Source organism: Phalacrocorax aristotelis, chromosome Z (genome assembly GCF_949628215.1).
Source record: "Phalacrocorax aristotelis chromosome Z, bGulAri2.1, whole genome shotgun sequence".
Classification (NCBI taxonomy): domain Eukaryota; kingdom Metazoa; phylum Chordata; class Aves; order Suliformes; family Phalacrocoracidae; genus Phalacrocorax; species Phalacrocorax aristotelis.
This window is the reverse complement of record NC_134311.1, coordinates 41,518,033-41,542,594: the sequence shown is the minus strand read 5'-3', so window position 1 is coordinate 41,542,594 and position 24,562 is coordinate 41,518,033. Positions and strand designations below refer to the sequence as shown.

Below are 24,562 nucleotides of genomic sequence, written 5' to 3'. Positions count from 1 at the left end.
ACAATTTCTCAAATTATATCCAATTCCTTCACATATATGTATATATTTTCCATATCTTTGTGTTTACCTTTAGCTTCTGCAGTCTAATACAATATCTTGCATTGCTGTTCTGGTGACTGTGTCTTAGCGTGCCCCCAATTGTGAGCTAACGTCATTAGTAAGTATTTTACCTAATGTGTTTGTTTGACTCTAATCCATTTATTCACAGGCTCCAGAAGGTGAATCTCAACCCATGACTGAAGTGGACCTCTTCATTTCTACACAGAGAATAAAAGTACTGAATGCAGACACACAGGTATAGACAAAGATGCCTTTGTCAGTATTGTGGTGGTAGGCTACTGAAATAGACTTTCACCTACCTGCCAAAATTTGTACTCCAAAAGAACCTTGTCATACCTGCAATTACTCTGGTTTGTCTGACTGTAGAAATTATTAGAATTTGTGGGTAGGCTAATTGCAGTCAGCTCTTTTCTTATGAGCCATGATGTGTCAAGTATTGATTGTGCCCAGAGTAGCCCAGTATGTTTGGTTGTGCTAATCTGAAGTTCGTAGTCCGTAGCACATACATGCCCAGCATATTCAGGTTCTGATGCTGAGGTCTTTATGTGCTTTTCCACAAACACGACTTTAATTTATAAAACTTGCTTTTTTCTTTACTTTTGGAAAGTGAAGCTCTTGTTTTCTATTTGCATCTCCCTTCACACGTGACAAGTATGATGGACCTCACTTAACAAAAGTCTTATATTGCCATTTGTTTGTTTTTTAAATACTAGGTGTGGAATAAAGACTTCATTGAAACAGCTGCTCATGTTGTTTTTTGTATTCCCCAGGAAACCATGATGGATCATCCCCTGCGGACCATTTCTTACATTGCGGATATAGGAAATATAGTTGTTTTGATGGCTCGTAGGCGAATGCCACGGTCTAACTCCCAGGATAATGTGGAAGCATCTCACCCTTCCCAAGATGGAAAGAGGCAGTACAAAATGATTTGCCATGTCTTTGAGTCTGAGGATGTAAGGAATTACTCTGTCTTGTAATTTTCTAGGGGTGGAAATGTAAGCACATTTTGGTAGGCTTGAAGTCCATTGTAAGTGGTCTTCTTTGTTCATTAACTACAACCAAATATTTCGTCTAAGCAGAGGAACTTGCCTTCTGTTTGTATTTTTGGATCTGACATTTTACTAACAAAATTGATGTTTATAGAAATCCTTCCCATTTTTAAGCTCCTTCAATGCCTTCCAGTAACCATGAGATTAGAGGAGGGTCCAGTTGCCATAGCTTACAAATACCAGCTCAGATTCTGCATGTGAGAGTGAAAGTCTATCAGAGATGCTTATTTGCATGGGGAAATTCCAATCCCAAGTATTGCATCAAGGATCATTGATACCTATTAGAAAGGCGGTGTTTTCTTTCTTTTTTGGTCTTTTTTTTTAATTTTGAGGGGGAGGAGACTTGTGTTGGGGGGTAGTTGCTGATATCATATCAAAAAGCCAGTAAAGAAAGTTGGTAATTCCAGCAGTCTTGGAAGTGTGCTGAACAGAGGCCCAGCTGAGTAAATTTTAGTCTATGCTGCAGTTCACTAAGTTACCTTGTAGATGAATTAATATCCTGTCTTCACAATCAATGTGCATAACTTGTCGATTTTATGGACACTTTAAAACTCAGTAACTGAAAGGTAAAATCATACATATCAGATTGAAGTGGCTAGATATGTAGCTGTCAGGATCATAATCAAGTTAACCCTAATAATCTGGGAAAATAAAAAATGCCAGTTCTAAGCCCGTCAAATAGGAGGGTATTACTTAAGAGAAGCAAGGTGAAAATTCCAGTTTCTTATATGTCTTCCACTCTACAGCGTATCAGCAAGAACGTTGAGAACCTTTAAAGGTTTTCTTCAATAAGCAGCTGATTTTATGTAATGGTGAATCTGTTGTAAACACGTTTGGATAAGTTATCTAGTTGCAGATGAATGTACATACATGACCCAGTGCTGAGGTTAAAAAGTAAGGACATGACTATTGGCGGAAATAAGCCTCTGCCAAAATTTTGACAGGGAGCATAAAAAATTGTGGAATTTTTTTCCCAAAATAACATGTAAGCCAGTTTGCAAAGCTTTTCAAGAAACTGTGTGAAAATAAAAGGAGTATCCAATGGCTTTTTTGGCTTAATATCACTTGGTATGCTGCCCACTTCAACGCTGCTGTTCCTGTATTTCTAGTCACAAGTTTGGACACTGCTAGCTCTCTTACTGCCCAGCTGAAAAAGCAAAAATCAAACTGTCAGATGCCAGAGGCTGAGGCTTATTTTCCTTCAGCATGTGCTGGTCTGACTGTGACCCAGACTTCCTGGATCTGTTTCCCAGGCTGCTGTTAATACTTCGGCTAGCTGGAATCTGTGCTTCTTTTTGGGGATCACTGGTATTACTTCCTGTGGTTTGTTCAAATCAGACCATATTTGTGTCAGACCATCCTTCCTGTGCCACTAGCTATTGGCCTGGAAAGTTCATGCCTGTAGGTCCAGTAAGAGCATTGCTTAGTGATGTGAATATATGCTGAGAAATTGTAGGAGATTATATCAGCTCTGTTTAGTCATGGTATAGTTCACAAATAACTTACAAAATTTATCTCAAATACCCAAATGACTAAGAAAGAGTTAGAATGGAAACATTGTATCACCTGTTAGCAGCAAGGAGATGGCAGCTTCAAAGACTTTGTACATCCAGTGGAGTAGTACATGCTGTTTATATTATGAAATTCCTGTATGCATCATTGTCACCTTTTCTTCTGGGACAGCTGGGTATTTAGAAGAATTTACCTAGTAACTGACACAGAAGCTGTGTTGGCCAGAATGTGTCTCTGCTTGGAAGAGTCCTTATCGAAGGAGGACAGTACCAAATTTTCAACTGTATTTAGAGCTGGATCTTCAATACAGCCAGTCTAGATATTTTCCTTTTCAGCAATAGCAGTCATGCTATTCTCATCAGCAGGTTTAACGCTAGTTTGAGTTGCTTTAAGATACAATCAACTTTTTATTTCGGAGTTGGGAACCTTTCCCTTATTAGGCACCAAACTGAACTTTAAATACAGCTGGTGGGCTGTATAAAAATAAAATTCAGCAGTATTCATTCATCACCAGCATGCCCCTAAGCCTACCCTGTCATATGTGGAGCATTCCGCTTCCCTCCCTTCTCCACAGCCAGCACTGTGCTCCAAGAGGCTGTTTCAGTACCTATGGTGGCCAACTCCTGTGCCCTACACAGTGCTTACTGCATGTATCACTCCAGTTATGCACAGCAGTACTCTGCACCTTGATGTCCTGCTTTCCTCGCCTGTCCATTACCTGTCTCATACTAGCTAGCCATGGTCACTACCTCAAAGGGAGGTATCCCTCTGGTCTGCTGTTTTCAGCTGCATCCCCTACCTTGCATGACACAGAGCTTTCCCCATGTCTGCCTTGTGCCCACTGCTGTAGATGCAGAACAGCTCACAGTGGGAGCAGGGCAGTGTAGTGAGTGATGCCTTTGGTGGCTTTAGGTGTGGAGAAGGCTAGGGAAGCTGTAGGTGCAAGAGAGTGCACACAAAGGACAGGCTGAGAAGGAAGAGGGGCAGGACACCGACAGAGTCCTGGGAGTTGAAGGGAGGGAAACAAGAAATGTAGGGGAGAGAGTTTGAAGGAGGTTGCAGGGTGGAGGAGGAGATGTGTGTGGCTATTTCCAATCACTTCAAGGCCTGGATCTGTTCACTAGTTGCTGCCCTTTTCCTGTTTCATCTGAGACTGAGGTAGGAGCAGCCAATATGGATGTGACGGTTTTAAAGGAGGGTAAGAAAAGGAGGAAATAACCTCTTAAATGTGGTTGTGTGCTTTCTAGTATGCATTTTCATTTTCACTGCTGGCTTGTCAGAGAATGGCATTGCCTCTGCTAGGAGGGAGAGCCATCTGGGAGCTGCATGTGTGGGGAGAATTTTAGGTCCGAGCTACAGTCACGGCAGCAGGTATACCTTTACATGTATATTAGCAGTTCTTACCTATGAAAGGATGGCTTTATTTATGTTTCTCATTTGTAATTGCTTACCAAGCTGGATTCATGGTGAAGGTGAATGTGTTATCATTTTGTGGGTCTTTTAAATTCATATTTAATGCACAAATTTTTTTTAAACTGGATTGCAGTAACTTGACTTGTAGGTTCATCAGCTTGACTTGATAATTTTGCAGTGTGACTGTAACAGAGAAAGTGTCAGTGGACAAGACCATCAGAATGTTTCACTTTTTTCTTTTCTCTTCCCTGGGAACTGCTACAGGCGCAGCTGATTGCACAGTCCATAGGTCAAGCATTTAGCGTGGCCTACCAGGAATTTCTGAGGGCAAATGGAATCAACCCAGAAGACCTTAGCCAGAAGGAATACAGTGACTTGCTCAATACCCAGGACATGTACAATGATGACCTGATTCACTTCTCCAAATCTGAAAACTGCAAAGATGTATGTCTCATTTTTTCCATAACAGCATTAAGCTGCTCTGTGCCAGTTTCAGGCCCATGCTGGCAGAAATCAGAAAACCATTAATACTTCCTATAAATGACCTCAGTGAGCCTAGAATATCCTCCCAAGTAGGACACCCTGTCATCAGTTCTGTTTCAAAGGCAAACCGTGAACCCAAAATTTATCAGCAGTACAATGATTTACCATCTGTTTGTGTTCTTTTTACCAAACAACTTTCAGACATTGTTGACATTGTATGTTAATGAAATTGATTTAAAACAGATTAACAGAGTAATACAATTTAACAGATTAAAGTAAACAATACAAAATTTATAGAGGCATGGGTATTTGTGAAAGTGGCTGATTCCAGATTTTGAAGGATTGGATTTGCAGCTTGGTTAATAAAGATGAACCAGTGAACCACTGCAACACACATGTAGGGGTTTTCTAGTCCATGGTCATAAAATCTTGCAGTCTCCTACTGTTTGGCTTTATCTACCAAAACCCATGGCACCGTGGTTTCTTCCACACCAGTTTCCTCTGCTCGTATGCAGAAATAAGCTGAGGGGTGTTTTGCATTAAGCAAAATCTGTATTACATAGCATTGATTATTTCATGTTTGGACACAAATGAACTATAGTAAAACGTGTATCTTGTTTTGTTTTGCCTCTGAATTAGAAATGCAGGTTGCACATAAGGAGAGGTATAGGTTGGTTAGTTATATGAAGGGGGGGGGAGGGTGCTGTTAATGAGTTCCATAGGTGTGAAGAAGCTTTTTTTTATAAATACTTTTTCTTATGATACAGGTTTACATTGAAAAACAAAAGGGAGAAATCCTAGGTGTAGTGATTGTGGAGTCTGGCTGGGGATCCATTTTGCCTACAGTTATTATAGCCAACATGATGCATGGAGGACCAGCAGAGAAATCTGGGAAGCTAAACATAGGTGACCAGATCATGTCAATCAATGGGACCAGTTTGGTTGGTTTACCACTCTCAACGTGTCAGAGCATTATAAAGGTATGGAAAATATTTCTGGAAGTTACACATTTAAAAAGGGTTACATAACAGGAGAGCAGAAAGTATAGAACTCTTACCAAATGCTTTATAGCACTCCATTTCATGATCTTTAAACTGAAGTGAGAATTATGCTACACCAATTTGTCGAATCCCAGAAAGTGAGCAGGGCCTTTTACTTTTATAGGCAAGGACTCTGCAGAACTTCATTCCACAAGAGAATATTCTGCTCAAAACGAAGATATTACCAGATGTACATCTGAAGACACTGTTGTGGTTTAGCTGGCAACTCAGCCCCACACAGCCACTCACTCACTCCCCCACCAGAGGGATGGGGGAGAGAATCAGAAGGGTGTTTATCTCTCGTGGGTTGGGATAAGAACAGTTTAATAATTAAAATAATAATAAAAACAACAATAATAATAATACAATGAAAAGGAGAATAACGAGACAGGCGACACCCAGAGTGGGAAGGGGGAACGAACAACCAAAACTAACAGCACGTGTCACCTCCTTCTCTGCTGATATTCCAAAAATCTTTGCCTTCTGGACAGTCCATAATCACTTCCAAGATTCCTGGGCAACTAGGGTTTCCTATTCGAGCTCGCTGGGTGATCAGTGCAACCCATTTACTCCATGTAGCGTCAGTTGCATGGTGTGTAGAGGGGATGTTTCCTTTGAACATCCAGCCCAGCACTGGCAGTCGGGGTGCCAGGAGCAACTGTGCTTCAGTACCAACCACTTCTGAAGCAGCTCAAACCCCTTCATATGCTGCCAATATCTCTTTTTCAGTTTGAGTATAGCGGGCTTCGGACCCTCTGTATCCCTGACTCCAAAACCCTAGGGGTTGACCTCGGGTCTCCCCATGTGCTTTCTGCCAGAGGCTCCAGGTAGGGCCATTCTCCCCGGCTGCGGTGTAGCGCACATTCTTTACATCTTGTCCTGCCCGGACTGGCCCATGGGCTACTGCATGAACTATCCTGTTTAATTTGTTCAAAGGCTTGTTGTTGCTCAGGGCCCTATTTGAAATCATTCTTTTTCCGGGTCACTTGATAGAGAGGGATTTACAATCAGACTGTAACGTGGAATATGCATCTTCCAAAAACCCAAACACCTAAAAAAGCTTGTTTCCTTTTTGCTAGTTGGTGGAGCCCTGACTGCTATTTTGTTGATCACATCCATTGGGATCTGATGATACCCATCTTGCCATTTGATTCCTAAGAACTGGATCTCCTGTGCAAGTACCTTGACCTTATGGCAAAACCAGCTTTCAGAAGGATTTGGACTGTTTTATCTCCTTTCTCAAAAAGTTCTTCTGCTGTATTGCCCCACACGATGATGTCATCAGTGTATTGAAGGTGTTCTGGAGCCTCACCCTGTTCCAGTGCAGTCTGGATCAGTCCATGGCAAACTGTAGGACTGTGTTTCCACCCCTGGGGCAGTCCATTCCAGGTGTACTGGACGCCCCTCCAAGTGAAAGCAAACTGTGGCCTGCACTCTGCTGCCAGAGGGATTGAGAAGAATGCATTAGCAATATCAATTGTGACACACCACTTGGCTGCCTTGGACTCCAGTTCATATTGTAGTTCTAGCATGTCTGGCACAGCAGCACTCAGAGGCGGCATGACTTCGTTCAGGTCATGATAGTCTACTGTTAGCCTTCACTCTCCATTAGACTTCCGCACTGGCCATATGGGACTGTTAAAGGGTGAGTGGGTCTTAATGATGACTCCTTGGCTCTCCAGTCGATGAATGAGGTCATGGATGGGAATCAGGGAGTCTCAGCTGGCGCGATATTGCCGCCGGTGCACTCTTGTGGTGGCGATCGGCACCTGTTTTATTTTGACCTTCAGCAACCCCACAACAGAAGGGTCCTTCGAGAGACTGGGCAAGGTAGACAGCTGTTTAATTTCTTCCGTCTCCAAGGCAGCTACACCAAAAGCCCACCTGTCCCCTTTTGGGTCCTTGAAATACCCTCTCCTGAGGCAGTCTATGCCAAGGATGCACGGAACCTCGGGGCCAGTCACAATGGGGTGCTTCTGCCACTCCTTCCCAGTTAGGCTCACTTTGGCCTCCAATACAGTTAGCTCTTGGGATCCCCCTGTCACTTTCAGAAATACAGATGGGTTCTGCCCCTGTATACCTTGATGGCATTCGGGTGCACTATGCACCAGTGTCCACTAAAGCTTTATATTCCTGTGGGTCATATGTGCCAGGCCATCAGATCCACACAGTCCAGTAAACCCAGTTGTCCCTTTCTTCCACCTGGCTGGAGGCAGGGGCCCTCTAGTCTTGATCATGGCATTCACAACTCACTTCCTGTTAATATGAATCAAGAGTTTCTCTCCTAAGCTCAGAAGTAAAATCAGCACTTCTACCCCTCTGTTTGGGGACCTGCTCACTGGAAACTGGAGCAGCAGCTTTCTTCAAAGAACCCCTGAGTGATTGTTCTTCCTTACAGCACACATACGTGTGCCACTAGGCTCGAAGTAGGTTTTCCATCCCACCTCCTCATGTTGTCTCTCTGCATCACGCAGGTAGAACTATAGCGTGGCCTGTGGTGTATGTCCTCTCTCTTGATCAAAGGGGCGCTTATTGCTAACATATCTTCTTTGAGTTGCTGGACCTCTCAGGACAGTTTCTCCACACCCAAGAGGAGGGAGGAAGAGATATTTTCTTCATAATCCTGGAGTTTATTAATCACCTCTACCACCGTTGGTGCCTCAGCATCTTTCCAGGACATTACTGCCAATGAGTTTGCATATGAGGATGGTGCGCTCCATACAAACTTCCGCTACATGGGTCGTGTGCTCTGTGCTTTATCTGGATTTTTGGATGGCTGTTGATCATCCATGTCACCATAAATCACCTCAAGCATGGCTAGTTCCCTCAGGTACTGGATACTTTTCTCCATGGTTGTCCATTTTCCTAGGCAAAATGTAACAACTTCTTTGAAGGGATACCTTTCCTTTACTCTGGACAGGAGTTGCCTCCAGAGGCTTGAGGGCTTATGTCCCTTTTCCCATTGCTTTGTCAATGCCCCCTTCCCCAGAAGGGGTTCCCAGTTGTTTGACTTTCTTCCCCTCTAATTCCAGGCTGCTGGCCCCATTATCATAGCATTGGAGCAGCCAGGTGACAATGTGCTCACCTGAACGATGGCCAAAAGCTTTTTGCGTATCTCACAACTCACTCAGCGACAGAGATCGGGTGGTCTCTGTTTCATTTATTCCTCCTCTTCTCCTCGTGATGGCCCTACTTTTCCATCATCCCTTTCTAAATGAGTTGAATTCCGCTTCCAAGATTTCTTCTTGTGCATGGGGGCAACTGATACTGGCATGGGTTGATTTTCTGGTTCAGCTGCAGTGCCTGTCATGGGGGTTTGAGTAGCCACTGTGCTTGTCCTAGGGGTTTGAGTGGCCACAGTGTCTGTCACTTTGTCTTTCAATCCAGAGACCTTCTCTTCCCCTTGGGAGCACTGAACACTGTTGAGCTGGGCTCAGTACTCATGGGCCAGGCCCCAGCACGTTGCAGTGCTCTGTGTCTCTCTGGAGTTCCCAGGGTAACAACATAATTTCTCCAAATATTCTACTAGTTTTTCAGGATTCTGCACTTGTTCAGGGGTGAAACTCCAAAACATTGGGGGTGCCCACTGCCCTAGGTATTTGCCCATGCTATCCCATGTGTCCTGTCACTCGTAACTATCAAGCCTTGGGGCAGATCTCAGGATTAGATTCTTAAATTGCTTCCTAGCCTTGGCCAAAACCAAACCAACATGCCCCAAAACTAACAAAAAATATATCTTAAATACCCAAGGATATTCAAGATACAAAAGGTTGTTGCAATAAAGGTGGAGACATCATAGAAGAAAGCAGCAAAAATACCATAGTGTATTGTCTCCATATAAAATCTCTCAGAGGAGGAGGTATAATTGCTAATCGCCTCAATGAGGTGGTATCTAAAGTACAGTAACAGTTCCAACGGAAAACTCAAATACCAGATGAAGCTAAAAACCAGTGTTTGTATAACAAATCTCTTAGGCAGAACACAGCAGACTAAAAAAAACACCAATCTTTGAAACCTACTGCAAAAACAAAAGCATGATGCTGTGACCAGCAGCAGTTATTACCTCAAACCATCAAGCCCCACACTGGGCACCAAAAGAGACTGTTGTGGTTTAGCCAGCAATGCAGCCCCACACAGCCACTCTCTTACTACCCCACCAGCGGTATGGGGGAGAGAACCAGAAGGGTTCTTACCTCTTGTGGGTTGAGATAAGAACAGTTTAATTATTACAATAAAACAATAATAATAACAACAACAACAATAATAATAATGCAATGAAAAGGAGAATAACAAGAGAGGCAGAACCCAGGGCAGGAAGAGGGAATGAACAACCAAAACCCACCAACCCAATGCCACCAGTCCCTAAGCCACAACCACCCCCCAGCCCATGTGCTAACTGTCCTGGTTAAGATATCAGTCTTGGCATCACATGGTATGGAACATCCCATTGGCCAGTTGGGGTCAGCTGTCTGGGATGTGCCCCCCCTCCCCAGCCTCTTGCCCACCTGGCAAAGCATGGGAAGCTGGGAAGGTCCCTGAGTACTACAGGCACTGCTTAGCAACACTTACGAGCAGCTTCATCGTCACCTTACCAGCTGCAGTGAAGAGAATTAACTCTATCCCAGCCAAAAGCAGCACAGACACTTAAAATGTTATGTGACAAATGGAGGCACAGGTGCCTAATATAGTCCTAGGCCATATTAGCAGTTTAAAGGTCTCCTAGAGGAGGCTGAAATAGAGCTGATGCTTTTTTTGTTTGTTTATTGCTATATTTAAAACTTCTAAACTTTTAATTAAAGACATACTTATCCTCTGTAGAAACTTTGCACAAATTTTTTGAAAGCGTGATGCTTCTCTTTCCATGGCCAAATGGGATATTTTAATAGGAAAAGCTTTCTTCTAGTTGCCAGAAAAGTATGTGACTGCAAAAAGCTTGGAGGTCAACTAGAACCAAACAGCATAGCTGTAGCATAAAAGGGAAAATAGGTATTTAAACATCAGAGTTTCAAGAGCTGGAAAGTTGCAATACTAGGGAATGTCTGAGATGAAGCTATGTGGACCTTTTCATTTATTGAAAAAGCCCCTCCAGAGCTCCTGTGTATCATACCATGTAAACATATAATGTAATGCTGGTGGTGTACTATACAGAAATCCTCTAATTTCTAGGAATACGCCTGTTAAACTTATTTATTTAGGCAACTTTCTGGTAACAAGTTGTATTATGTAATATGGTTTTTTGCATTTTGTACTTCTTTAAATTGCAAAGCAAATTTTGCATTTACAAAGTACATTTACAAAGTAAATTTTTATTTTTTGTCCATGGATTAGCTTCTTAATACTTGAACTAAGATGTTTGCTATAAAGACTTACCATTCTGGTTTCCAAAAACAATAATGCTGAGTTCTGATGAGTAATAGATGCATAAGTCACTGAACCAATCATTTTAGATGAAGTGGGTAGAAATGATAGCCTGGAAGTGTGGCTTACTAAAAACATGGCAAAAACAATCTTCATTTGGGAAGGAAGGAAAAAAAATTGTATTAAATATATATGTGCCAGCCTCAGTGGAACAAATTTCCCTGCAAATCCAGGCTTTTCATGTTAACCATACTTGTTTCCTATCCCACATCAGTTTTATCTCTAAAACTGTGATGAGTTATGCTTCACTGCTTCAGAGCCTTTTGAGGTGGAATTTCATTGTGCTCATCTCTGTTTCTCAAAAAAGAAACAACCAGCTTTGCTGTTTCCAGCTATTGCAGACCCTTCTATTCCTCAGTGATACTTATTGCTGTTGCTGTAGGAACTGCTAGCCATTTTTTTTGTCTTTCTAAAGAGAAGATACTCTGTATGTTTGCAGCTGTTCATAACCATACATCTAGAGCTGTTCATATAGCATGTCTGGTAACAAGTGTATATACCACTGAATGATCTAAGCACACATTTAAACGTGGCAGAAATATCTCAGGATTTCAGATTTCTTTAGCATGCTCTAAGGACTCCTATGAAAAGATGAGAATATTATGTAGATAAGAAGAATATATTGCAAGCACTTCGATTAAGATAATTTCAGTATTATGGATGCAATCTCTGCTACTAATGGACCATAAACCAATTGCAAACTGACAGAGCTCAGAAGAAGCTTCCCGTATGTGGTGGTTATTCCCTCATTGTATTATACTGCTTGTATCTTTTTCAGAAGCATCTGGTGCTGGCTACTATCACAAGTAGAGTCAGGGACTAGACAAGCAAATAAGTTGGTCAAATGATGCATTTATTTTGATTCTGATCAGCATATATTACCAGTCTGCATAATACTGGAAATTATCCACTTTCAAAATATATGCATTTTCTGCAAAATTAGGAAATTATTTGTTGGGGACCACATTACTTTTTTTCAAGGAATAAATATAAATAACTTACCCATTTATAAGGAAAGTAAGAGCGCAATATCAACTCTTGTTGAGGGCATGTAACCTGAGTGAACTCAGGTGACTGAAGTTACACTCCTAAATTCCTCACAGAAATGAGCGTCTGCAGTACTCTGCATGACTTCTCCCCTCCTGGATTTAGGCAGCTGAGGCAAAAGCCCCTCAGACTTTTGGGTAAACATTGCACCCACAGCTTAGTACAGGTTGATTAGTCCCTGTCTTCTGTGATGTGTGTTGTTGTGAACACCTGCATATAGAAGATGAAAGGCCCTTGAGGATGTGTGGTGTGCTGCTAACTCCTCACTGGACTGGATGGGTCCATAGTCATGGGAGAGATGGAGTTCAGACCTTCTTTCTGCAGAGAGTGGAGTAGAGGGAATTCCCACAGCCACGTGCTTTGTCATTTTATGTTCACACACCCATTCTTTTGGAGCCACTTCCAGTAATGAGCCAAGCTGAGCTCAGCACTGTGTGGAAGTGAGGGCAGCTGTTTCCCATGCGATGACTGCATCCAGTTTAAGGTGCTGACAAGAAAACAGACTTTTAAGGTAGTTCACCCTGGCAGGATGCCAGTCTAGTTATCCAAGTCACTGCTGAGTCTGGAGTTTGGCTCAACACAATCAGCAGCAGTAAACTGGATGTAGATACTGAGGAGTATCAAGGAGTGCGAGAGGGAGATAGACTGGTGGAGCCACTCCCTGCCATCCCTGAGACAAGCACACCAGATAGAAGCATCAAGAGAAGGAGTGGCTCCTGTGCCCTCGTGCCGCAAGGCAGAGGGAGGCAACACAAGAGACGGAGGAGGATGGATGCAGATCCCTGCTTGGCACGGTAGGCGAATCCTCTCCCGGCCGATTTTGCCCCCCCAGGTGCCCTTACAAAGTAGGTATGAGGCTCTGGAACCCAAGGGCCAGGAGTATGAAGATACAGACAGTGATCCACCCAAGGGGTTGACTGGAGGGAACCAGTCAGCCCCACGCATTACAATGGCCACTAGTAAATAAAAAAGAAGGGTAATTGTCATAGGCGACTCCCTTCTGAGGGGAACAGAGGGCCCGATATGCTGACTGGACCCATCCCATAGGGAAGTCTGCTGCCTCCCTGGGGCAAGAATAAAAGATATTACCAGGAAGCTCCCTAGGATAGTAAAAGGATCCGATTATTATCCGCTAGTGTTTGTTCAGGTTGGCAGTGATGAGGTAGCTGAGAGAGGTGCAAAGACGATCAAAAGGGACTTTAGAGAACTGGGGCAATTACTTGAAGGATCAGGAGCGCAGGTAGTGTTCTCCTCCATCCCATCGGTAGCTGGGAGACATATGGAAAGGAACAGGAAGGCCCATCTCATTAACACATGGCTCAGAGGCTGGTGCCAGCGGTGGAATTTTTTTTTTTTTATCATGGGGCAGTTTACATGGCACCAGGCCTGCTGGAGACGGATGGGGTTCGCCTGTCAGAAAGGGGGAAAGGGATTCTGGCTCAGGAGTTAGGAGGCCTCATTGAGAGAGCTTTAAACTAGGTATGAAGCAGGAAGGGGATAAAACCAAGCTTGCTAGGAATGAGCCTAGGGTTGGCATACCTGTGTTGGAGAAGAGATCAATAGATAACTGAAGTGCATTTACACCAATGCACGCAGCATGGGCAATAAAGAGGAGGAGCTGGAAACCATTGCACACCAGAGAAACTATGATGTGGTCGCCATCACAGAAACACGGTGGGATGACTCACACAACTGGAGCGCTGCAATGGATGGCTACAAGTTCTTTAGAAGGGACAGGCAAGGAAGGAGAGGTGGAGGGGTAGCCTTGTATGTTAGGGAGTGTTTTGGCTGTCTAGAACTCAATGACGGTAATGATAAGGTTGAGTGCTTACAGGTAAGGATCAGGGGGAAGGGCAGTAAGGCAGATATCCTGGTAGGAGTCTGTTATAGACCACCCAACCAGGATGAGGAGACAGATGAAGTACTCTACAAGCAGTAGGCTGAAGTCTCTCAATCTCTAGCCCTGGTTCTCGTGGGAGACTTCAACTTAACAGATACCTGCTGGAAATACAACACAGCAGAGAGAAAGCAGTCTCATAGGTTCCTGGAGCATGTGGGAGATAACTTCCTGACGCAGCTGGCAAGCAAGCCAACCAGGGGAGGTGCCCCGCTGGACCTGCTGTTTACGAACAGAGAAGGCCTGGTGGGTGATGTGGTGGTTGGAGGCTGTCTTGGGCTCAGCGACCATGACATGATAGAGTTCTTGATTCTTGGAGAAGTAAGGAAGAGGGTCAGCAAAACCACTACCCTGAACTTCAGAAGTTTGGGCAGACTTTGGATTGTTAAGGAGACTGGTTAACAGAGTCCCTTGGGAGGCAGTCCTGAAGGGCAAAGGAGTCCAGCAAGGCTGGATGTTATTAAAGAATGAAGTCTCAAAGGTGCAGGAGCAGGCCGTCCCCATGTGCTCTAAGTCGAGCAGGGGGGGGAGAAGACCGGCTTGGCTGAATAGTGAGCTTTGGCTGGAACTCAAGAAACAAAGGAGAGCTTACTGCCTTTGGAAGAAGGGGCAGGTGACTCAGGAGGTCTACAAGGATGTTGTGAGGTTTTGCAGGGAAAAGGTCAGGAAGGCGAAGGCCCAGCTGGAACTTAAACTGGCCGCCACCATCAAAAATAGCAAAAAATGTTTTTATAAACGTATCAGTGACAAAAGGAGGGCCAGGGAGAATCTCCCTCCTTTGTTGGATGTGGAAGGTAACCTTGCCATGAAAGATGAGGAGAAGGCTGAGGTACATTATGTTTTCTTTGCCTCAGTCTTTAATAGTCAGACTGGTCATCCTCAGGGTTGTCAGGCCCCTGTGCTGGGAGATGGAGACAGTGTGCAGAATGAAGTCCCAGTTGTTGACAAGGTGGCAGTCACTGACCTGCTTCTTCACCTGGATGTTCACAAGTGCATGGGGCCGGATGGGATCCACCCAAGGATACTGAGGGAGTTGGCAGAGGAGCTCGCCAGGTCACTCTCCATCATTCACCAGCAGTCCTGGTCAACCGGGGAGGTCCCAGATGACTGGAAAGTAGCGAATGTGACGCCCCTCTACAAGAAGGGTCAGAAGGAGTATCCGGGGAACTACAAGCCTGTCAGCCTGACCTTGGTGCCAGGAAAGGTCATGGAGCAGATCATCTTGAAAGCCGTTATGCAGCACGTGCAGGACAACCAGGGATTGGGCTCAGCCAGCATGGGTTTATGAAAGGGACGTCATACCTCACTAACCTGGTCTCCTTCTATGATAAGGTGACCCGCTTAGTGGATGAGGGGAAGGCTGTGGATATTGTCTACTTGGACTTTAGTAAGGCCTTTGACACTGTCTCCCACAGCATTCTCCTGGAGAAGCTGGCTGCTCACGGCTTGGACAAGTGCTCTCTGCGCTGGGTTAAAAACTGGCTGGACGGCCGAGCCCAGAGAGTTGTGGTGAATGGAGTCAAATCCAGTTGGCGGCCGGTCACAAGTGGTGTTCCCCAGGGCTCAGTGTCGGGGCTGGTCCTGTTCAATATCTTCAATATGATCTGGATATGATCAATATGATCTGGATGAGGGGATTGAGTGCGCCCTCAGTAAATTTGCAGATGACACCAAGCTGAGTGGAAGTGTCAATCTGCTGGAGGGCAGAAAGGCCCTACAGAGAGACCTGGACAGGCTGGATCATTGGGCCAGAGCCAACGGTATGAGATTCAACAAGGCTAAGTGCCAGGTCCTGCACCTGGGTCACAACAACCCCATGCAATGCTACAGGCTGGGGGAGAAGTGGCTGGAGAGCTGCCTGGAGGAAAAGGACCTGGGGGTGTTGGTCGACAGCCACCTGAACATGAGCCAGCAGTGTGCTCAGGCGGCCAAGAAGGCCAATGGCATCCTGGCTTGTATCAGGAATAGTGTGGCCAGCAGGAGCAGGGAGGTAATCGTGCCCCTGTACTCAGCACTGGTGAGGCCGCACCTCGTGTACTGTGTTCAGTTTTGGGCCCCTCAGGACAAGAAGGATATTGAGTTGCTGGAGTGTGTCCAGAGAAGGGCAACAAAGCTGGTGAAGGGTCTAACAAACAAGTCTTGTGAGGAGCAGCTGAGGGAGCTGGGATTGTTTAGCCTGGAGGAGGCTGAGGGGAGACCTTATTGCTCTCTACAACTGCCTGAAAGGAGGCGGGGGTTGGTCTCTTCTCCCTAGTAACAAGCAATAGGACGAGAGGAAATGGCCTCAAGGTGCATCAGGGGAAGTTTAGGTTGGATATTAGGAAAAAATTCTTCACCGAAAGTGTTGTCAAACATTGGAACAGGCTGCCCAGGGAGGTGGTTGAGTCTCCATCCCTGGAGGTATTTAAAGGAAGGGTAGATGTGGTGCTTGAGGATATGGTTTAGTGGTAGACTTGGCAGTGATAGTTTAGTGGTTGGACTCAATGATCTTAGAGGTCTTTTCCAACCTTAACGATTCTATGATTCTGTGAATTCAGTGTATTACCTTACCTACAGTAGAAATTATTTTTCAGAATTAACCATTTGAAGTCAGTGTCAGACACCTGTTAGTTGCAATGGGACCCAGATTTCAGTTGTACAGATAAAAGGACTTCGTAAGTAGATACTGGGGTTGGTAGGTGTTGTGTTGAGTAAGGTGGAAGTTGCTGTATTCTTTATAAGGCATTTCTTACTTGATGTGGATTTTAGTTATGTTTATTTATGGCTAATCCTTTGTGTGAATGAAGCATTTCAGAAATATATCTTAACAATCCCCAAGAGCTCTGAATACTTGAAGTTGTACAAGGGGTCAGATTGCAGTTATCTGCGTTTTTACATTTGAGTTTTCACAGAGAGTTTTCACAATCAGAGAGTCTCCAAGGCTGGCAGTCACCACTGAAGCTGGTCTAGACCAACACTTCAGTTCAAAGTAGAGCAGGTTGCTCAGGGCTGTGCCCACTGGGGTTTAAATAACTCCAAGATGGGATACCCCACAACCTGTCTGGGTAATCTGTTCTAGTGTTTTACCAGCCTGACAGTAAAAATAAGTTTCCCTCCAATTTTTTTGTGGTAGCAAGGAGTTAATGATGAATGTGATATAACTAATTTAGAAGGGAGGAAGAATGGAAATTAGGAGCACTGCTTATATAAGAATAATATGAACAGGACCTGCTGTTTGCTTGACAGAATTGAATATATCCCGTTATGGAAGCCACTTATTTGTAACTATCTTATCTACTTGCAGTTTTATTTCCCATCCACAGTTTATGGCTTTTTTGGTGAGCTGCATAGACCTGTTTAATATTCTTTTTATACATGATTTGTATTATGAAATGAAGAAATTGCCAACAGGAAGCTACTTTTCTTAAAACAACTGTGTCAGCTTCTGGGCAAGAAAAATTTGATATTTTATCATGAATTTCACTGAATATTCGGGTGCTTTTGTCTGGCATTCAGTGATCAGATTGTGTTACAATGCATAAAAACAGCTGGTTATTCAGGGCTGTTCCCATGTCAATATTTTAACACCCTTCTTTGCCCCCACAATGCTTATGTTAAATGTTTCAATTTCCCTTTGCCAGCATTTTTCATGGTGATTTCTTTTTGCAGGGTTTGAAAAACCAGGCCCGGGTTAAACTGAACATAGTTAGGTGTCCTCCAGTCACCACAGTCTTGATCAGGAGACCAGACCTCAGATATCAGTTGGGCTTCAGTGTGCAGAATGGGATTGTAAGTAGCTTCCACACTCTCTAGTTAAGCTTTAATATACATGAAACTTCTTAGCCCTTTGCGGTTCAGTTTCAGTGTGGGAAGAGGGAAGTTGCCATTTTCTCCCTTACAGCAAGCAGGACTTTGTCCCTGTGTTAAGTCTAAGTTACAAAAGCTGAGTTAATCAGAGTTGTTTTTTGTCTTTGACTCTACTTGCTTCACAACTTTGAAGTCAGCCAGAGGAATAGAAAAGCTGTTTTAGGGTAGAGAAACAAAACTGTGTAGCAGAGGCAGCTTTCAATCTGCATCTTTAACCAAGCCACTGCATAATCTCAAAAGAAAAAGGCTGTCCATCATCCTCTTTTGCTGTAAGGCATCTGCATCTTGAACATTGTTGAACTGTGGTCCTTCATACACTCTTAAATTTCCAAACCACAGCATGTGACGTACAAGACGAACAACCTTTTCTGACAGTTTGTTTGGCTCTTGGAAAAGAATATCCAGTAGTTATTTGTCACTAACAAATTTTACTTTGAATCAGCGATGGATTACATTTTAGAATTTGTTGCAAACCTCTGTTTAAATGCTGATATACAGTTTACAGGTAAAAACAGGTAACCTAAAGCCTCTGTTCCTTATCCAGCCCCTGATAAATTTGTCCTTTCCCTCCAGATCTGTAGCCTTATGAGAGGAGGTATAGCAGAGCGAGGAGGTGTGCGTGTCGGCCATCGGATCATTGAAATCAATGGACAGAGTGTTGTAGCAACACCCCATGAGAAAATTGTTCACATTCTCTCAAATGCTGTTGGTGAGGTAAGAGCAGGCAATGTGACTAGGCAATATAACATAGTTTGTCGTTGTTACCAGTAACAGCCAGTGGAAACCAGTAACAACTAGTGTCCCTCAGAAGACCACACTGGGACCACTAGTTTCTAATATCTTTGTCAATGATACAGACAGTGGGATCGAGTGCACCCTCAGCAAGTTTGCAGAAGACACCAAGCTCAGTGGCGCAGTTGCTAAGCTCGAGGAAAGGGATGCTATTAGAGAGACCTTGACAAGCTTGAAAAGAGGGCCCATGTAACCCTAATGAAGTTCAACAAGGCCAAGTGCAAGGTCCTGCACCTGGGTCAGGACAACTCCCAGTATGAATAAAGGTTGGAGGGTGAATGGATTGAGGGCAGACCTGCAGAGAAGGACTTAGGGATACTGGTAGATGAAAAGCTGGACAGGAGCTGGCAATGTGCACTCACATTCCAGAAAGCCTGTTGGATCCTGGGCTGCATAACAAGAAGTGTGGCCAGCAGATTGAGGGCAGTGAGGAGATTGTGGCCAGCAGATTGAGGGCCCCTCTACCCTGCTCTGGTGAGACCCTGGGAGTGCTGCATCCAGCTCTGGGGTCCCCAGCACAGGAACAACAGGGACCTGTTGGAGCGGGTCCAGAGGAGGGCCACAAAAATAATCCAAGGGCTGGAGCACCTCTCCTACAAGGACAGGCTGAGAGAGCTGGGGTTGTTCAGCCTGGAGAAGAGAAGGCAGTGGGGGGACCTTATAGCAGCCTTTAAATATACTAACGGGGCTTCTCAGAAAGACGGGAGACTTCTTAGCAGGTTCTGTACTGACAGGACAAGGGGCAACGGTTTTAAACTGAAAGAGGGTAGATTTAGATTGGGTATAAGGAAAATATTTTTCACAATTAAGGTGGTGAGGCACAGGAACAGGTTGCCCATTGAAGCTGAGTATGCCCCATCCCTGGAAGTGTTCAAGGTCAGGTTGGACAGGCCTCTGAGAAACCTGATCTACTGAAAGATGTCCCTGCCTGCAGCAGGGTGGTTTGGACTAGATGATCTTCAAAGGTCCCTTCCAACTTAAAATGCTCTATAACTCTGTGATTCTACCTCTATTAGCTTGTTGCTGTTCAAATCTAAAAAGTGGAAGTGAGAGCAAGCCAACACACCATTTCTTTTGTTATTTAGCCGTAGTTCTCCTATGTTTTAGAGAAATCCTAATCTGGAAAAATTAAGCGTCCACAACTTTAGATGGTTAACGGATATTAAAGATACTGTTTTATAAAATCACCACCTGCAATATTTTAACAAGGGTATGAAAACTCTCCGGTTTTACCTTCCTCTTCTATTGTGTATCACCTTAGCTAGTTCCTTCATCGATGCACTGTTGTAGTATGCGTGTTAGGAACATTGACTAACTTGTCGTATTTCCTCTAGATTCATATGAAGACTATGCCAGCTGCCATGTACAGACTGTTGACTGCACAAGAGCAACCAGTTTACATCTAAAGCCAACACCTCACTGTCACAATGTGCATGGAGGCTGTTTTCCTCATTAGTGCTTGTCTCTATAGTGCTGCATTTCTGTGTCTGCAGAGATGTTTCTTTTTCTCTCTCTCTCCCCTTCACAGACACAAACACACTGTCTTTTTCTCCTCCCTACCTTTTTCCTCTTCTCCCTGCCATTTTCCTTTATTTTGGGAAGGGGACTATTTTGGTTACACCTTTTCACAAGTGAAACTTCATGCAGTTCCACAGGCAAAACAGGAAAGTAACAGCAGCATTGTTCACAGCAGGATTCACAAAGAAGATTGACTCTGCTTCATGCTACATAATTGATTTTATTTTTGTGGCTATAATTTGACAAACTGAGTAAATTAAATGTTGCTGAATGCAAGATGTGTTTACCAAACGGATAAAAGTATAGGGTGCAAAGTGTTCTCTTGGATATCCTGCATGTGACTCTGCTTTTCTTGCCCTATTTTCCCACAGGCACTAAGCTCAGTGTTAAAGGTTTATGTCTGTAGGGAAAGTAAAATACTAAAAGGATAGTTTTGCCCTCAGGAAGAACTACCTGCTTATGAAGACTCAGTAAATGCTGTTGTTATAAAATGGACTGTCCAAATACACACCTTTTAATTCCCCTCTGTCATCCATTCTTTGTGACAGAAGGACCTCGAAAGGCACTTTTGTGAGTTGTGGAAACATGTTACACTTGCATTACTTAGAGTAATCAGGAGGCTTTTTTTTTACAGCTGCCTCCCCTACTCTGCCCATAGGTTTCTAACTCTCTGTTTTATTCTACTTTGTTTTAATGTAACGTGTCTTTTATAGTCCCTTTCCTATTTTAGAGGTTAAAGGAGGGGGTGAGGATCTTTAAATATCTGCAAGAGAAATAGTACGGGGCTTTCCTGAATACCTACACTTTTTCTAGGCTCTTAATTCTGAATTTGGTGCACACAGCCATGTGCATCGGTGTATATAGATATTTTTTAAATTGTGCTTGCTATTTATGAAGTTTGAATATAAGAGATCTGCAGACTATTCTAAGTAATTTTGTTCTCTGAGCCAATTTTAACATATATTTTTGTCCAAAGACCTGTCTAATTTTATTGACTTTCCTTTAGTTCGTGATATAGATAACAGCGGAAGAGATGAGGTGGGAATAAACTTATTTATTTTGTTATATAATTTAACTTGTGATTTTTTTCCATATGTATGGCACTTAAAGGAGATATGCGTATACTATATGCACTTGTATGAAGATGATAAACTGTAGGGATATATGAAATCTAGGATTTGACTGGCCTCTAATTTGCATGCTAGAGTCAAAAGTGGGAAAAGGGGATGGGTTGGTTGGTTTTTTTTCTAAGAGGGGAAAAACGAATCAGTGGCTTTTGTTCCTTGTGAGAGGAAAATTCTCCATTTTCTGTAGTTACTTTTTACTGGGACTGTATACTGATGTTTATGCTGAAATTGAACGATGCATTTAGTCCAGGCTAATATGTTGATTTCTTTTAAAGAAACAGTTTCTGCTGTGTTTTACTGTGATAGAAAGGCTCAGTGAGATGAAAACAAGAGCAGGCCACACGCAGTCACACACCACTTCTGCCTTGCAAATGTGCCGTTGGTCATCATCACTTGTTCCTCAATTATTGTGGGGTGGACTGCGCAATGTAAGCATTGTTGGCAGTCCAGTAAGGATACCTAGGCATTTCTATGGGGATTTGTGGAAGTGGATCTGTGGATGTGTACGTGCATACACACGCTTGGTGGAAACATTGCTGAAAGCTATTGAGCACTCCTGCCAGAGATCCATTTTTGGCTTTCAGAAATCATGGATATCCATGGGGTGATCACAGGTAGAGAATAAACTTTGTATTTCAGTGGGCAGTAAATATTTAAGGGAGATAATGAAGTGGTGCATAAACTATTTTGTAAGTGAATATGTTTTAGTGTTGAGATTAATGTATAATGAATTAGTTTTACTGCAGTTCTTGTTGTTATATAATTTAATCCTAATCTCCAGAATAGCAGATTGCACAAGAGAGCAGTGGTAGTATTCCAGGTTAGTACTTACTTCTGCTACCTGACTGATGCAACTAGATAGTGAATGGATTGTGAGTATAGTGTTTAACTGGAGGCATCTGTTTTATGATCATCTCAACTTTTTTCCAGAACTTTCCGTATATATAGTAATATATGTAAATATGATATATAACCATGTACAATTTAGAAGATTATATACAGTGCAGCCTTTCCATAAATTGCCTGAGGAATCTCAGTGAACTCTTGAAGAAACAGTTATGCTTCTGGCTCCTGCTACGTTTACACCCTCAGCTTCACTTGGTTTCTGTGGTTCTGTCCAACTCATGTGGTGGGGTCTTCAACTCACTTCACTGGGAAATGATGAAGACCTGAACATACAAATTTATTTGGGGATGAAACAACTGTTTCTTTGAAAATCTTGCAGCAAAGATTCTGTGAAGTTACTGGCACTTGAGTGCTTGAACAGTTCATGGTAAATTGATGGTTAACATTAAGCAAGTGAATGCTTGCAGGATCAGTGTCTAGCAAAAAATCTTTTTTTTCCAATTACAGCATGTGCATAACATTTCTAAACTGGGAGGTCCATAGTGTGTGCACACTGCTAACAGTCTTGTAACACTCCCATTTTACTTTGTAAAGGGAAAGAGTTTCAAGAAAAGGGAGCTTGAAAGGGAGAGCTGGCAGTTTTCTAGACAGTTGCAGCAGTGTGTCGGGTTACATATGTGAATTTTTAACAGATTCAAAGGAACAAACTCCTGGTTTACATTCCTTCTTCAGTGACAGACCTGAATTCTTTTTCATCCTTGCTGCTTCATACAGTCTAATTAACTCTTCAGTGTTTACGTTAAGGATGAAACATCCTTTATGTTTTTTTTTTAACTGGCAAGTTTCATAAATTTGTTTTGAATCTTGTTTGAATTTGAGACTCAGTTGGGATTTCCAGGTTTGCTTGCTTTCCTTGTTTTCTAAATGAAATGTATTTCTGAAGACAGCAGTGTGGTTGAGATCTCTTGTACATATTTAGCGGAGTACCTAGACTATGAAGTTGTACTATTGTTCTGTAAAGAGGGTGAATAGAAATTATTGTAAAGCATTGGGAAAAGTATAGTATTGTATTTGTAACAATATTGTTCTTTGTAAACATTTAATGATCTCTATATATAAATATAAATATATATAAAAATATATGTGAGCCTGGAATGTTGACACTGCACATCTACTGAATGTAATTCCTCTGATGTTTTTTGCCACAGGTTTCTGAACTCTGTAATGAAGCTGCCAGGGTTTGATTTGGGGGGGAGGGCAGCGGGGAGAGGAGTGGGCTTTTTGGTTTGGGTGGGGCAGGAGGGGGGATTTCTGGCCAGCTATTTTGTTGTGATGTATTTACTGTGCTACATTCATTTATTTAACAGAGCGCTAATGTCTGTAAGATTTGCAACAATAAAACAACAGAACAAAAATACCTCAGACAAGGCTGAGAGTTTGCTCATACTGGTCTGGGGTTTGGCTTGCCAATACTGAATGCATGAATGTGTCCAAACTTCTCTTTTGCAACTTAGTCTGGAGTAATGCTGTATGTGTTTCTGCAGATGTGAACCAATGCTATTAACTTTATTTTTAAAACAGCGTTATTTTCAGGTAATAAACGGCACTAGAGCTCCTAAATGAAGCTGATTCCTTATTTAAGGTTGCATCTCAGCTTTACCATGTGACATGTCACCATGTTAGAATCTTCCAAGAATGTTATTTCAGGATGCCTTTTATGTGACAAAAATATTACTTCAATGTCTAAATAACTTTAAATATGCTTTTTTCATAAATGAGGCCTTGCTAAAAATCCTCTACACTTAACTGTCATTTCTGAAACTACTGTTTTTCTTCAAAGGTCATTAGCATGGTTTATTCTTAAAGACCTAATACCATTTGAATAAATAAAAATTAGAATTGTAATATATCTGTCCTTAGAATAAATCCTGGAACTGCCTGTGCTAAGGTTAAAAAGTATTTGTATAATGAAAGATTGATTATGAAAAACATGATGGTATTTGAAAGTTAACCAGCAAAAGCCAACAAAGGAGCATTTTTTCAGGTGGGGCTTCTTAGTATTTTCTGTGCTTCATACATTGTCATGAGTACTTTGAAACTACAGAAATAAAAACATACTCCACGGCTGATTCAGAAGAAAACTAAACGTGGGCCTTCAGCCACTGAGTGGCTGTTCATAACATGAAATACAAATATTGCCAATGTGGGAGAATGAAGTATATCACTGTATTTGCTTAAATGATAGACGGGAGAACTTGTGAAGTCTTTGGTGAATGGTGCAGCAGACAGGCTGAAGTTGCTTTCTGTGTTTCCCTGCGTGCCACCCTCCATCCTCCTGTTTATTACTGTTCTTATTAAAACTTTACGTTCCTTTTCTATATTACAAACTTCTTTTTCCTTTCAGTGGATAAACCTAAGTCTGACTTTTCCTTTATCAGTATGGATCTCACAGATTTGCTGTCTTAACAGGGGACATTTTTCTTGCCCTCACTTCCAGCTTTTTAATGGTTT

General features: G+C 42.8%; 1 protein-coding gene across 4 annotated transcripts in view; it reads left to right on the top strand.

The window, feature by feature from the left end:
* APBA1 (amyloid beta precursor protein binding family A member 1) overlaps positions 1-21,179 on the top strand; it is a 110,271-nt gene extending 89,092 nt beyond the window's left edge. For all 4 annotated transcript variants that reach the window (XM_075078699.1, XM_075078702.1, XM_075078701.1 and 1 more), the window contains 7 exons: positions 209-295; positions 831-1,016; positions 4,302-4,481; positions 5,288-5,500; positions 17,571-17,690; positions 18,342-18,482; positions 19,895-21,179. In XM_075078699.1, the coding sequence (XP_074934800.1) occupies positions 209-295; positions 831-1,016; positions 4,302-4,481; positions 5,288-5,500; positions 17,571-17,690; positions 18,342-18,482; positions 19,895-19,966 (999 nt within the window). In that variant the 3' untranslated portion in view covers positions 19,967-21,179. The remainder of the gene's footprint in view (positions 1-208; positions 296-830; positions 1,017-4,301; positions 4,482-5,287; positions 5,501-17,570; positions 17,691-18,341; positions 18,483-19,894) is intronic.
* The last annotated feature ends 3,383 nt before the right edge of the window (positions 21,180-24,562 follow it).